Source organism: Mytilus trossulus, chromosome 14 (assembly GCF_036588685.1).
Source record: "Mytilus trossulus isolate FHL-02 chromosome 14, PNRI_Mtr1.1.1.hap1, whole genome shotgun sequence".
Classification (NCBI taxonomy): domain Eukaryota; kingdom Metazoa; phylum Mollusca; class Bivalvia; order Mytilida; family Mytilidae; genus Mytilus; species Mytilus trossulus.
The window spans coordinates 7748010-7762863 of record NC_086386.1 but is presented as its reverse complement, the minus strand read 5'-3'; the positions used below and the strand labels follow the sequence as shown (position 1 = coordinate 7762863).

Sequence of the window (14854 nt, the reverse complement as noted above, 5' to 3'; positions counted from 1 at the left end):
ATTGTAAATGATCTTTATATCGTTCAACTAACATGAAACTAAATGTGAAATAGGTGATTATTTCATATTAATTTTTACAATCTTAGTTGTAAGATGCACGAATTCCTTAAGCGAGGTCCTAACATCAATGCCCTTCAAGCTTTGGTTATTGTTTGTCATCAGTTAAACCATACTATATCTCTTTTTTTGCCTTAATAAATCACTGCAAGTGTTTCCTGTTTGTTGTTAATTTTGCAGTTAAGGTACTACAGGACCGAAACGCATTATCTGTTTGTAAAAAAAGGATTTTCATGGAGAGCGAAAAACTGTTAAGTTATTTATTTTAAATAAGAACTCAATCTTTGCTGATATATTAACCAGTGATAACTTTCCTAGTTCTACTTCTGTATTTGCATACTCACAGCATATTTCTGAAAAAAAAGAAAAAATATATTTATAAATAGATTTCTTATAGCGACTACTATTTGAAATGCTGATAAATATATTTTGAATTAAGCCAACATTGCAAAATTGATGATACACAATAATAATATATCTTCGTCTTTGATTTTGAACCGTTTTTATATGCGCGCCACTGATGAGCCATATGCAGATAAAATGCGCGTCGTTCGTACAAATCACAAGCATGGCATTATTGAAGACTTTTTGCAAGATGACAAGTAGTACATTGATCGTTATGATACGTGGCATTGTGATGTAAGTCACAGATGTTACATACAGAGAATAATTTCACAATACTCTAACAAATGCATTTAAGTCTCACATTGTTTAAAATTCTTAAAAAAAATAAACTCTAAAGCAAATTTTAACATTATTACCGTAAGGCACCATGGTGATGAGGACGCTAGCACTGTGTGTTGTTCGTGAACTTGATGTCTGACCTACTTTACAACTCCCGGGATCAGTACTGGCTGTTACTATTTTATCAGTTATAATTGCAGTCTAAAATTTATATTCAAAACTGTATTAGAAAAATATATAAAGACAGTTCCTACACATGATCATGACATATAGGCATTTGTCAGGTCACTCATATGCCAGCGCGTCATGTTTTCCTCCAATCTATGCTTTTGCTCGTCTTCAACCGGACATATAGAATGGATAAAGTTCATGCCATTAGTATGCACTAGTGTTTTATTCTGTACAACTCATTTAGAGCTTTGCGTATTCAAGCATCGGAAGTTATATTACACAGTGTAATGAGTGAAATATAGCAGCATCGTATCATCGTAACGTGTTATAGTATTCTTTTACTTGTCTTTATTAATATTACTTTTACTGTTAAGTCAGTTTTTTGAGATATTCATTTGACGTGACTCTGTGCTTATGTGAAACATCATACTTTAAACGACAAAAGTATTTCATTTATCAATATTACTTTTACTTGTGGATCTCGACATACTTTAAATGACAAAATAATTTTATTCAATAATACTACTTTTTCTGTTAAGTATGTTTTCTATGATATACATTTGACGTGAAACTGTACTTATGTATCCCGTCATACTTTGAACCACACAATTATTTCATTTATGATTATAACTTTTACGGTTAAGTCTGTTTTTTGTTATATCTACTTTACGTGACTCTGCCATATGTATGCCGTCATACTTTGAACGACAAAATTATTTTATGTCTACCTATGCGAATTTCAAACGCGCAATTTTACACCAGTACAGAAAACCTTCGATCCTTTACGTGTAGACTTTACATAGATAAATAATGTCGTATAAGAGAATCAAAATCAGTATGTTAAAATTGATGTATGCCTTTTTGTGCTTCTTCCTTTCATTTGTTGTTTTTATAGTGATATTAAAAGATGTTATTTACACAATATTGCAGTGACTGCTGCACCCATATTTTTGACATTTTTACTTTTTGAGTACTATGTTTGTTTTGTTCATTCATCGTTGACAATGAAATGGAATTTGATGCGACTGTCATACAAGGGAGAGGTTTAGCTAGCTATAAAAACAGGTTCAATCCATCATTTTCTACATTAGAAAATGCCTGTACCAAGTCAGGAATATGACAGTTGTTATCCATTCGTTTGATGTGTTTGGAATTTTGATTTTGTCTTTTGATTTTCGACTTTCCTTTTTAAATTTTCCTCGGAGTTCAGTATTTTTGTTTTTACTTCTTTTTATCATACAATTGGTACACTTACCATGCATAAACAAAGATAGTAAAAGCAAAGGATAGTAGCAATACCATCTGTATAGATGCTTAACTTTGGATGTAGGGAAATACGTCGAGCAAATGTATTTTATATATTTTTTATTCTTAGTGCCAATCTCACTTGTAGTACGCTATATCGGAAGCAGTATTTGAGCTTTTTTACCACATGTTCAGCATGCATATGCCATGTAAATAAGTGACGTTATATAATCAAAATGCACGTTACAAAAGTTGTTGCATTAGAATGGTGGATAGACCTAGCGTCAGAACAGATTATTGCTAACTTACCACACACGTAGAGCGGTGAGTAGCACTGGCATCTGAATGCATCATTGCAATGTAATATGTTGATCCTGATTCAGCATATGCCACACAGTGAAACTGTCGATTATCTACAAAGATGGGAAATCACATGATTTCTATTTGTAAAAACCGTATATCCATCATTTGTCTTAGCACTTTACAGAGGACATTGGACAACACTTCAAAGAAACTTTGTAATTCTTAAGATAAAGCATGCGCAACTTATTAAAACCTGATAAATTGGTGAATTGTACATAAGCTGGAGTAAAAAAAATCAAGACGAACTTAACTTACAATCAAGTTGATATATATTTATAAGAGGATAATAGGTTGTGGCACTCTGAATGCTACTATACCGTGTTTTGATTTTGAGCGTTTGTACGCTAGATACAAGTCAAGCAAAGAATGCCTATCGGGATTTACATATTTTCTTAACAGCCAATAGTACGAGTAATGTCCAGTAATGTATGCATTATAATGATTCCGAACTAAAACGTAAAATCACAAAAATACTGAACGCCTAGGAAAATTCAAAACGGAAAGTGCTTAATCAAATGGCAAAATCAAAAACTGGAACACATCAAATGTATGAATACCAACTATCATATTCCTGACTTGGCACAGGAAGTTGAAATGCTACTTTGGATTGTTTATATTTTTTCTTTTACATGTCTGTGTTTGTTGTGAACTTATATTCCACTTTTATTTGTGTATCTTTTTGGCTTCCTATGTTTGGTACCAGAGCAGTCTTTGTGGAGTACAAAATCCGTTCTGAATACCTTTATCAATATATAGCGGTTCCCGTTAAAACTACAAGTTGAAGGCTAATCTATATTTAAGGTTGGCAATACGGATTATGTTTTCAATTTAAAAACACATGGAAATCCTAGTCATTATTTAATAGTGTTATAAATGCGCTTTATCATGTGTTCATTATTTTTTTCTCACCTGCATCTAATAGTTCGTTGTTACATAAACTGGTATTTAGCTTTACCACTGTTTGATCTGTACAGCCATCCATTGACGATGTACCACTACATTGGTAGGTGGACTCATCACTGGTAAAAGTGTAGTTGTAAATACCGAGAAATGGATTGGGTAATGTTATAGCCACGTCACCGTAACTACCTATAAAATACTTTGTCATAAGATCATTGTGTTGTGTTATTCAACACTCATTGCAGTAATACGAGTATGCAAAGATAAGAAAAAAATTCAAGACCAAAAACACTAAACACTACATGTATAAGACGTATAAGATACTTAGCGTTATCATATATTTTTTGTACATACAAGAGATTTGATAAAAGTTAAGCTTGATCAGCTGAATATTTTACTTGTTGATATGCGCTTGTGTAGGGGGAAATAAAGAGTGTACTCATCATGTGTTAGACTAAAAAACAACCATCATCGTACAAAAAGTAGATACTCATACACCACATCTTTATTAAAAAAACATTCATTTAAAAACGTCACTCTTTGATTTAAAATATGTATTGAACGCTGATAGAGATACTGCGATTAATGAATCTGAATGTAAAAACTGATAATCTTACGCAGAAGAAGCTAGTGAAATATTTATAAAGTAACATAATAAAAATAACATTTGATGAGGAACAGTTTATTACCGTCTTTGACCAGGACACCGAAGTCTTCTGCACTAGCTGTTCCAGTACAGTAGGTAGAAGTGGAACTGGATATTATGTCTGTATCTGCAAGCACAGTATATCTACCTCCGTCTGGTGTCTCTGTACCTTTAACCAACGTTAAATAAACCATGTATTATAGCTCAAAAAACTATCTGTAAACTTTTAGACTAAATTAATTAAAGGAGATAATTATACGCCTAAGTTAGATTGGGGTATAAATACAATCCGTATAATTCTTTCATGATTTTTCAAAATGCAAAATGCAGTTGATGTGATGCTTGCTTTTTGAATAAAGAAAAATGTGGATCACTGTGCTATTTGGTTATCATCTTAATAACGCGTTTTAGTGTTATTTTATTAGTCTTTATTAATATTGCTTGTACATTTTTGAGATATTCTTTTGAATTGACTCTGTGGTTATATAAAAACATCATGCTTTGAACGACAAAATTTTTTCATTTACTTAAATTACTCTTTCTTATGGATTTTTACATACTATGAATGATGAAATTATTCATTAAAATACTTTAAACTTCTGTTAAGTCTGTTTTTTATTTTATACATTTGACGTGATACTGTACGTATGTATCCCATCATACTTTGAACCACACCTTATTTATTTATTTTTATTACATTAACTGTTGAGTCTGTTGTTTGTTATAACTTTAACTAGACTGGTTTAAGTCATACTTGTTTGAACGAAGTCAACAAGTTAAGGTCAATAACGTCATGTCTAATACGAAATGCATAAAAACTGGTGTACCACAAGGTTCTATCCTGGGCCCTCTGTTATTTATTTTATATATCAATGATTTACCACTTAATATAGAACATTCATTAATAGATTTATATGCAGATGATTCTACATTACATTGTAGAGGTAATGATGTAATTCAGATAGCTTCTAACCTTCAAAATGATATTCATGTTATTGAAAACTGGTGTTTGCAAAATTGTATGAAATTAAATGCCAAAAAGTGTAAATCAATGATTATTGGTTCAAAACAAAGGCTTTGTTTAACTGGAAACAGTTTAGATATAAATATTTCAAATGAACAAATAGAAAATGTAGATTGTGAAAAACTACTTGGTTTATATATTGACAAAAACTTAAATTGGAATCAGCAAATAGATAAAATGTCAATTACTATATCAAATAGAATCAACTTATTACAAAAGATAAGAAAATATTTACCTATGCATATACGTATTATCTATTTTAATGCTTATATTCTGCCATTATTTGATTATTGTTGCAATATATGGGGAAGTTGTTGTGAAAGTGGAATAAATAAACTTTTGGTTTTCCCGTTTGAATGGTTTTACACTAGTAATTTTGGGGCCCTTTATAGCTTGTTGTTCGGTGTGAGCCAAGGCTCCGTGTTGAAGGCCGTACTTTAACCTATAATGGTTTAATTTTTAAATTGTTATTTGGATGGAGAGTTGTCTCATTGGCACTCACACCACATCTTCCTATATCTATTAATAAATTATTAAAGAAATCTGCTAGGATTATAGTAGAAGCTGACATAATGACATCATCCAGTTTATTGTTTAAAAGTTTACACTGGTTAAATGTGGAAAAACGAATTCAATACCAAAAGGCAATACTTGTATTTAAATCAGTTAATGGCATGGTTCCTAACTATTTAGAAGAAAATTTTCATTTCACTAATAATCAAAACTATAACTTACGTTCAGCTGATGAAAAACTATTAAATCTTCCAAAACCCAAAACAAATTTTTTAAAGAAAACATTTACATATTCAGGTTCTCAAATATGGAACAGTTTACCAAAATGAAATCAAAATGAGTGATACACTTGTATCTTTTAAAACAAAATGTTACAAATTTTTCATCAATTGTGCAAATTAATATGCATTTTCATTATTATTTCAATACAATTGTATATTGTGTATAATATAACTTTATTATACTGTTTGTACTTTTAACTATGTTATTATTATTTTGAGGACTCTCAGGAAGATTAGTTTTAACTAATGGGATCATCCTCTTGAAATAAAGATTATTTATTTATTTATTTATTTATTTGTTATATCAACTTGACTATGCATGTATGTATACCTTCATACTTTGAACGACAAATTTATTTTTATGTCTACCTGTGCGAATTTCAAACGCGCAATTTTACACCAGCAATGAAAACCTTCTATTCTTTCCGGGTAGACTTTATATAGATAAATTAAGTGGTATAAGAAAAGCAAAATGAGTATATTAAATTTGATGTATGCCTTTTTGTGCTTCTTCGTTACATTTGTTGTTTTTATAGTGATGCAAGTATGTTTGTTTTGTTCAAACTTTTAACGACAAAATTATTTTTATGTCTACCTGTACGAATTTCAAACGCGCATTTTTACACCAGCAATGAAAACCTTCTTTCCTTTACGGGTAGACTTTATATACATAAATTAAGTGGTACAAGAAAAGCAAAATGAGTATGTTAATTTTGATGTATGCCTTTTTGCGATTCTTCGTTACATTTGTTGTTTTTATAGTGATATTAAGATGATAACACAATAATGACTGCTGTACCCCTATTTTTGACATTTTTACTCTTTGAGTATGTTTGTTTTGTTCATACATCGTTGACAATGTAATGGAATTTGATGCGACTGTCATACAAGTGAGAGGTTTAGCTAGCTATAAAACCAGGTTCAATCCACCATTTTCTACATTAGAAAATGCCTGTACCAAGTCAGGAATATGACAGTTGTTATCCATTCGTTTGATGTGTTTGGACTTTTGATTTTGCCTTTTGATTTTGGATTTTCCTTTTGAATTTTCCTCGGAGTTCGGTATTTTTGTGTTTTTACTTTTTTCTATTATGCACGCTACAGGTTGTTCAAAATTGTCAGATTTTGTATGGATTGTGCATGGAAAAATCAATTTTGTGTGATAATTGAAATTAACACCCAACTGAATTTTGTGTGATCAATTAAAAATAACACTAAAGAAATTTAAAATTAGATATGAGAAGATATCTTTAAGTGTATGATTTAAAATAACCAGACTCATTTTTTCGCTTCGGTAATTCACAACAAATGCAATTATATAAGTTATTTAGCTGAGTTATCTCCTCTTATATCTGAGTAATATCTCCTTTAATATGTGGCAAACTTAAAAATAAATCAAAGGAAATTATGCAGCTTTTTGTAAAATCCATCAGTAAATATATGACAAAATACATAATTTTCTATATAAATCTTTATGTTCATGGCCAGAGTGTAACAAAAGAAGGTTGGCTAAACTAAAGTGGGATACTCAATTATTATAGAGTTCTTTTTAAAAATAACGTGAACAATAAAAGCAAATCTACTTTTAATGCGAACTGTAGCCGATGAAGACCAATCCGATTCTCAATAAACGTATGCTAATTGTCAAATCATAAACAGAACTGTGTAAAAGGCAGCCGAAAAATTACAAATGGACATACGGAGTCATACGTCGAAAATAAACTAACAACGCCATTTCATCTTCAAAAATTGTGGCGGGAAAATATCCTCTCTTGACTTTTCATAGCTTTATAATTGACAAGTTTGAGTTCTCAAACACTATTTAAAATTAATTAAAATTTTATAAGAATTTTACAGATGGCTTATCAATCATCATAAATGTAAAAGATTTATACAAAGAACTGGGGGTCAATGGGCCAATTTGTTTAATGCATTCAAATGGATAAAACCAGAGGATTCCGAAAATTTGTCAAAAATCTCAAAACATAACAATCGAACTTCCTTTAAATAGAGTCAATATCGAATGTAGTACCAGTTTAAAAGATGCCATACTTCTTGGCATCAGAAGACCTATTGTCATAGCTATATCTTTAAAGGATGCCAATAAAAATATCTGTTTATATGGTGTCTTTTTATTCAACAAATATATTTTTATCTTCCTTATATTTTTTATTTCATTGTAAAGAGGTGTGTTTTAAAATGCTTAATTGTAAATTTTAGACGTAAAGTTATTCGGGTGCTTTTGCTTTGTTTTAACTCAAGGATTTTGTGTTGCGAATTATACGCCATAGAACTTTTTTCATGACCAAAATTTTATTAAGGTTTTCGAAAGTTGGCCAGAAGTTTATAACACTCGGCGGATAGTATGGAAAACTATGGAGCTATTAACTTTTTTAAGTACATTCCTTTATAGAAAATGACTCACCTCCTTTTCGATAATACATGTAACTATTTGTAGATTTCTCCGTTATTGATATACATATCAGTGCGTAATGAGAAATGCCAAATCCTTCTGATGATCCAACGGTCCTGAAAACCACACAAATATGAAATTTATTTTTACTCCGTCAACCTTGCCTTTTCTTAACAGTTTCTAAAGCTCGCTAAAGAAACGTAATGGTTCTCTAAACTGTACACCATACATCTAACTGTTTCATTTCCCTTAAAGGAAATTTGTGTCATTTCGGTGTCTTGTTTTGGTTTTGCTGATTTTGTAAAGGCCATGCATTGACATTTTATTGCTTAATTCGGAATCTGTTGGATAGTTGTCACATTGGCAATCGTACCATATTTTCTTAGTTAATATTAAACTAATATATCAATATTTAATTTATTCGGAACCATAGAATTATTTCACGAGTTTAATCAAAGTTCAGAAAAGATGTATGTTTTAGCTATATTGAGCAAAATTACAATAAATACCAACAGTCGATATAATAAGATCTAAATACATATCTGACGAATGCTAACTTAACTTAACACCAGTACCAATGTTGTTTTACTTCGGAGCAAGAAAAACTAGTACATTCTGCATAATGCTTTCCGAAATTTATTTCATAAATAACAGATAAAAAGACTAAAACATTTGTCTAAATTCTAATAAGAAACATACCTTAAAACCAAAACTCCACTAGAGCTAAGAACACATTCAAACTCTGTCATGGTTGTACCAAATAATGATAAGGTCCATCCTGTTGTCACTTTCTTCTCACTCTGTGATAGTGTTATCATTCCATTGGACGACTCCTCGTGGAAGTAACTATCATACCACTGTCCATCCCAGACCGACGGCCAGTCGGAACATGCTGTATCTGTAATATAATAACTTTCATATATGAAGGAAGTAACTATCATACCACTGTCCATCCCAGACCGACGGCCAGTCGGAACATGCTGTATCTGTAATATAATAACTTTCATATATGAAGGAAGTAACTATCATACCACTGTCCATCCCAGACCGACGGCCAGTCGGAACATGCTGTATCTGTAATATAATAACTTTCGTATATAAAGGAAGTACCTATTATACCAATGTTTATCCTAGACCGACGGCCAGTCGGAACATGCAGTATCTGTAATATAATAACTTTCATATATAAAGGAGGTAACTATTATACCAATGTCTATCCCAGACCGACGGCCAGTCGGAACATTCAGTATCTGTAATATAATAACTTTCATATACGAAGGAGGTAACTATCATACCAATGTCTATCCCAGACCGACGGCCAGTGGGAACATGCAGTATCTGTAATATAATAACTTTCATATACGAAGGAGGTAACTATCATACCAATGTCTATCCCAGACCGACGGCCAGTCGGAACATGCAGTATCTGTAATATAATAACTTTCATTTATAAAAGAGGTAACTATTATACCAATGTTTATCCCAGACCGAACATGCTGTATCTGTAATATAATAACTTTCGTATATAAAGAAGTACATATTATACCAATGTCTATCCCAGACCGACGGCCAGGGGGAACAAGCAGTATCTGTAATATAATATCAGAAGGAACTATAGCCACCACTGTCCTTCCCAGACCGATGGCCAGTGGGAGCAAACAGTACTGTAAAATTATACAGTTTATATATATGAGAAAGTAAATACCATACTACTGTCCATCGCAGTATTACTGCCAATGGGAACAAGAAGCACCTGTTAAATAAATCCGTCCGTTCAAATTATATAGACAGGAGTCATCATATATATTGCAATCTCGCGGTACAACGCTTGTTTCCTTTCCGTATACTCATATCTAAAAGAAGATGTGGTATGATTGTCAATGAGACAACTGTCCGCAAGAGACCAAAATGACACAGACATTAACAACTATAGGTCACCGTACGGCCTTCAACAATGAGCATAGCCCATACCGCATAGTCAGCTAGTCAGCTATGAAAGGCCCCGATACGACAATGAAAAACAATTCAAACGAGAAAACTAACGCCCTTATTTATATATAAAAAAAATGAACGAAAAACAAATATGTAACACATAGACAAATTAAACGACAACTTGGGACTGGCACATACTTAAATAATGTATCGGGGTTAAACATGTTAGCATGATCCCAACCCGCTCCCTAACCTATTGCAGTGGTTAAATAGTACAACATAAGAACGAACTATAATAATCAGTTGAAAAAGGCTTAACTCTTCAGATGGACAAAAATACCGGTGAACGTGGCCGGGTACTTGTACATCCCGACAAAAAAAAGACACTAGAAACATAGTCATCTAACTACTAGTTCAAAGCCACTAACAACTAATGAAAATATCATGCCAGTGAAAATCATGACCTTGTGCAATGCTAAGGTACAGGTATCGACAGATTGTAGATTCATGAATGTGTATATAGTGCACTTCACTTACATATTAAGTGTAGCGAAACGAGGTAAGTACGGAGCGGTTGTTAGCTCTGCGCTGAAGATTGCAGATTATATTGTTTTTAAGGTAGATTCATGGTATACCGCCATCTTGGATTGCACAATCACAGTACAAAATTGGTCTAGTTATTTGCCTTAATCTGATTATTTGCCTAAATCTGCAAATTTGGAGACAGATTTGCAATTCAATGGTAAGAATGTTTATTTTCTATTTAAAGAAAACTTGTTAATTAATTGTATATATAAAATACTGAACGGAAACTATGATAAAGAGGCGACACAATTTGTTAAATTATGGAAGGATATGACAACACGAACTGGGGTACGCGGCAACAGTCTGAAAATATTTCCACAGAGAGCAAGAACAGAATTAAGGAGGAATGCCTTTGCTCTACGAGTGGTAAAAACATGGAATACACTACCCGAAATTATAGTAACATCACCAACCACAAATACATTTAAGAATAGACTAGACAAATACTGGAAGAACCAAACAATGATGTACGAAGACTATAAATCACCAATCACCGGAAGTGGAGAAGATTTAGATATAGAGACTGATGAAGAGGAACTTAAGTTCCTGTATCAGTAAAAGAACCTAAGTAAACCTAAGTAAATCAAACAAAATATTTTAACAAATATCATTTTATTTTGGTTTTAATATCATTTTTGTTTTCAGTGAGTCATTTAGGGGAGATAACTCTTTTAGTACAAAATTTATACTGGGCTAATAGGGATTTTTTTTATTTTTACCTGTAGCAAGAAAACCAGTTCAGTGACACCATGTTTTCTTTTTATTTTCTTAAAACATCATGGAACCTTTCTTCTCACAATTTATTTCAAAATTCTATCTCATAGAACTTTTTTTATGCACACTAATGTGTTTTTTCATGAACAAACTAAACAAATTTTGGCAATTTTCAACGACTCATAGCTTGAAAAATAGCACGGTGACCCATACTTTTTATTAAAGTTTTGAAAAGAGCAAAGTAAAGTCTTCATTTTGGCAAATTATAAAAAAATTCTGTCTCAAAAAATATATACTGGTGATCTACCTTAACAACTGAAATGCGTATTATTAGTGGGTGAAACAAAACGTGTCCATTAGTTTCAGTTTGTTCTACTGTTTTGTTACACACAATGTTGTCTTAGCACAACGAAGATTTCTAAACAACAATGTTATAACAAAACAATAATAAAATACAATATTTGATAGTTTTGATTATTACAAACACACATGGTGTTTTAATATCGCATACACTATACATACCGGAAATTCTAATGAAAATTCCTAAAAACACTACAAGCTTTATAAAGAACTCCATTTGTTTTAACCAGTTATACAAGAACTATGATTAACTTATCAACATTATTGCCGAAATTTGAATATAATTTTCAATAACAATTATTCTCTCTGCAATTCGGGTGGTTAAAGTCACCCAAAAAGTATAAATTTTTAATGTTAGAATTTCATAAGAAAACTGTGTGCACTTGTTTCCAAAAACACAACAAGTAAATAAATAACATAACATTAACCTTTGTTGAAAAATCAGTGTTAATTTTTTTGGTTGATTTAAATTGTTAATGATACACATCTTTTAAATTGTTCATTGACTATTGATTTCTTTAGTTATGATATCAACTTACAGATTTCGACTAAACGTAAATAATGGTATACAATTACGTTCATTATGAACGATCATGAATAACTTTCATTTTTAAAAGAACATGACAATTTTTACTTTTTTGCATTTTATTTTTCGTACTCAAATAAAAAGTCGATAATGAATCACAATATAAATAAATGCGATACATCAAGACAATGTTATAAAATATATATTTTGCGTAGTCTTTCTGGTCTATATAATGATAAGGAAATGTCCAATATACTAGTAGTTCAAATGACGTAAATAAGCAATTATATGCTAAAACAATATGAACAATTCATAACGTAAGGTCAGCTATAACAGAACCAAATTAACAAAATATGCAACAATTCAAAGAAGAAAACAACGGCATATTTTAATAATATTTTTGTCGGACAAACCAACGGCAACAACTGAATTAAAGTTTCTTAAACTGGATAGCCTAAGGAGAATGTGTCGGGATTAAATATGTTGTTCAATTTTTCTCCTACACGAGAATCCGAATATACATAAGATATAAGTATGCCGTTTCCATGATACATATACTGTAATGATTGTATTAATTCTACACTTAAAACCGAATGAGTATGTTTTTGGGAATGTAATTCAATTTGGTAATTTCCCTATTATTACCCTTTTACAATGTATAGTAAGTTTATGAGTAATTGTGGCCAACTATTTTATTTCTATCAACCATTAGAGTAATTTAAATCCACCTTGTATTTTTATCCGCGGTTATTTGGTCATGATAAATGATCCTAAGGGAAACGTACGGGGCGCCGAATGGGACTCTTGTGGTTTTGTACTCAAAATTCAATTTTGTACGGACAAAAGTGACTTTTGTTCAACAAAAATGAGTTCAGTTTAACAAAATTTGTATCATACTACAAATTTGAAATTTTGTCATACAAAATTATCTATCAGCGGACAAAAGTCACTTTTGTCATGACAAAATTCATTTTTGTTACAAAGACTTGACTTTTGTTACCTAATTTGAAAATTGAGCGACAAAAGTCAATTTTGTATTTAAATTAGTTTAGTTTGGTTTCTGTGAACTAATTTGCATACAAAATCGACTTTTGTTACACAAAATTGACTTTTGTTACACAAAATTGACTTTTGTTACACAAAATTGACTTTTGTTACACAAAATTGACTTTTGTTACACAAAAATTACTTTTGTTACACAAAATTGACTTTTGTTACACAAAATTGACTTTTGTGAGACAAAATTGACAAAATTGACTTTTGTCTCAACAAAATAGACAAAATTGAATTTTGTCTCAACAAAATTGACAAAATTGAATTTTGTCTCAACAAAATTAACAAAATTGAATTTTGTCTCAACAAAATTGACAAAATTGAATTTTGTCTCAACAAAATTGACAAAATTGAATTTTGTCTCAACAAAATTGACAAAATTGAATTTTGTCTCAACAAAATTGAATTTTGTCTCAACAAAATTAACAAAATTGAATTTTGTCTCAACAAAATTAACAAAATTGAATTTTGTCTCAACAAAATTGATTTTTGTCTCACGAAAGTCAATTTTGTCTCACGAAAGTCAATTTTGTCTCATAAAAGTCAATTTTGTTGTTACAAAATTGAATTTTGTCATCACAAAAATGAATTTTGTCGTCACAAAATTGACTTTTGTCTCAACAAAATTGACAAAATTGACTTTTGTCTCAACAAAATTGACAAAATTGACTTTTGTCTCAACAAAATTAACAAAATTGACTTTTGTCTCAACAAAATTTACAAAATTGACTTTTGTCTCAACAAAATTAACAAAATTGACTTTTGTCTCAACAAAAATGACAAAATTGAATTTTGTCTCAACAAAAATGATAAAATTGAATTTTGTCTCACAAAAGTCAATTTTGTCTCACAAAAGTCAATTTTGTCTCACAAAAGTCAATTTTGTCTCACAAAAGTCAATTTTGTCTCACAAAAGTTAATTTTGTTTCACAAAAGTCAATTTTGTCTCACAAAATTGAATCTTACCGTACACAATTGACTTTTGTGATTTAATTTCCATATCAGGTAACAAAAGTCAATTCTGTATGCAAATATGTTTATATTTGCATACCTTTAAGACAAAATTGACTTTTGTCATGACAAATATGAATTTTGTCTACAAAAATGAATTTTGTCTACACAAATGAATTTTGTCATCACAAAATTGAAGTTCTCACAAAACAAGTCTGTAGCACATAGTTTTGTAAGACAAAAATGATTTTGTTATGACAGAATTGAATTTTGTACAAAACCACAAGAGTCCCATTCGGCGCCCCGTAGAAACGTGGGTTCAGATATTTTTAATATTAACTTGACTGTTTAAATGACTTCCATGTACATGTTTCACCCTGCCACAATTTTGCGTCTATCCCAAGTCCATCTGGCATGTGTGATGTGTTAGTCCTGA

General features: G+C 31.0%; 1 protein-coding gene across 1 annotated transcript; it reads right to left on the bottom strand.

Annotated features, from left to right (window-relative positions):
• Positions 1–288: 288 nt before the first annotated feature.
• On the bottom strand, positions 289–12271 carry LOC134697443 (uncharacterized). Its single transcript, XM_063559721.1, has 8 exons — positions 12051–12271; positions 8997–9195; positions 8310–8413; positions 4110–4235; positions 3430–3609; positions 2467–2570; positions 819–942; positions 289–410 (listed from the first exon to the last, which is right to left on the bottom strand). The coding sequence occupies exons 1-8, from the start codon at positions 12103–12105 to the stop codon at positions 289–291; spliced, it is 1014 nt and encodes a 337-aa protein (XP_063415791.1). The 5' UTR covers positions 12106–12271.
• Between the last annotated feature and the right edge of the window lie 2583 nt (positions 12272–14854).

Excerpts from the sequence above, each read along its gene's own strand:
- LOC134697443 (XM_063559721.1), bottom strand. The coding sequence starts at position 12,105 with ATGGAGTTCTTTATAAAGCTTGTAGTGTTTTTAGGAATTTTCATTAGA. Across the intron at positions 9,196-12,050 it reads AATTTTCATTAGAATTTCCG|ATACAGCATGTTCCGACTGG; the intron begins GTATGTATAGTG and ends ATTATATTACAG. Across the intron at positions 4,236-8,309 it reads CATGTATTATCGAAAAGGAG|GTACAGAGACACCAGACGGA; the intron begins GTGAGTCATTTT and ends CGTTGGTTAAAG.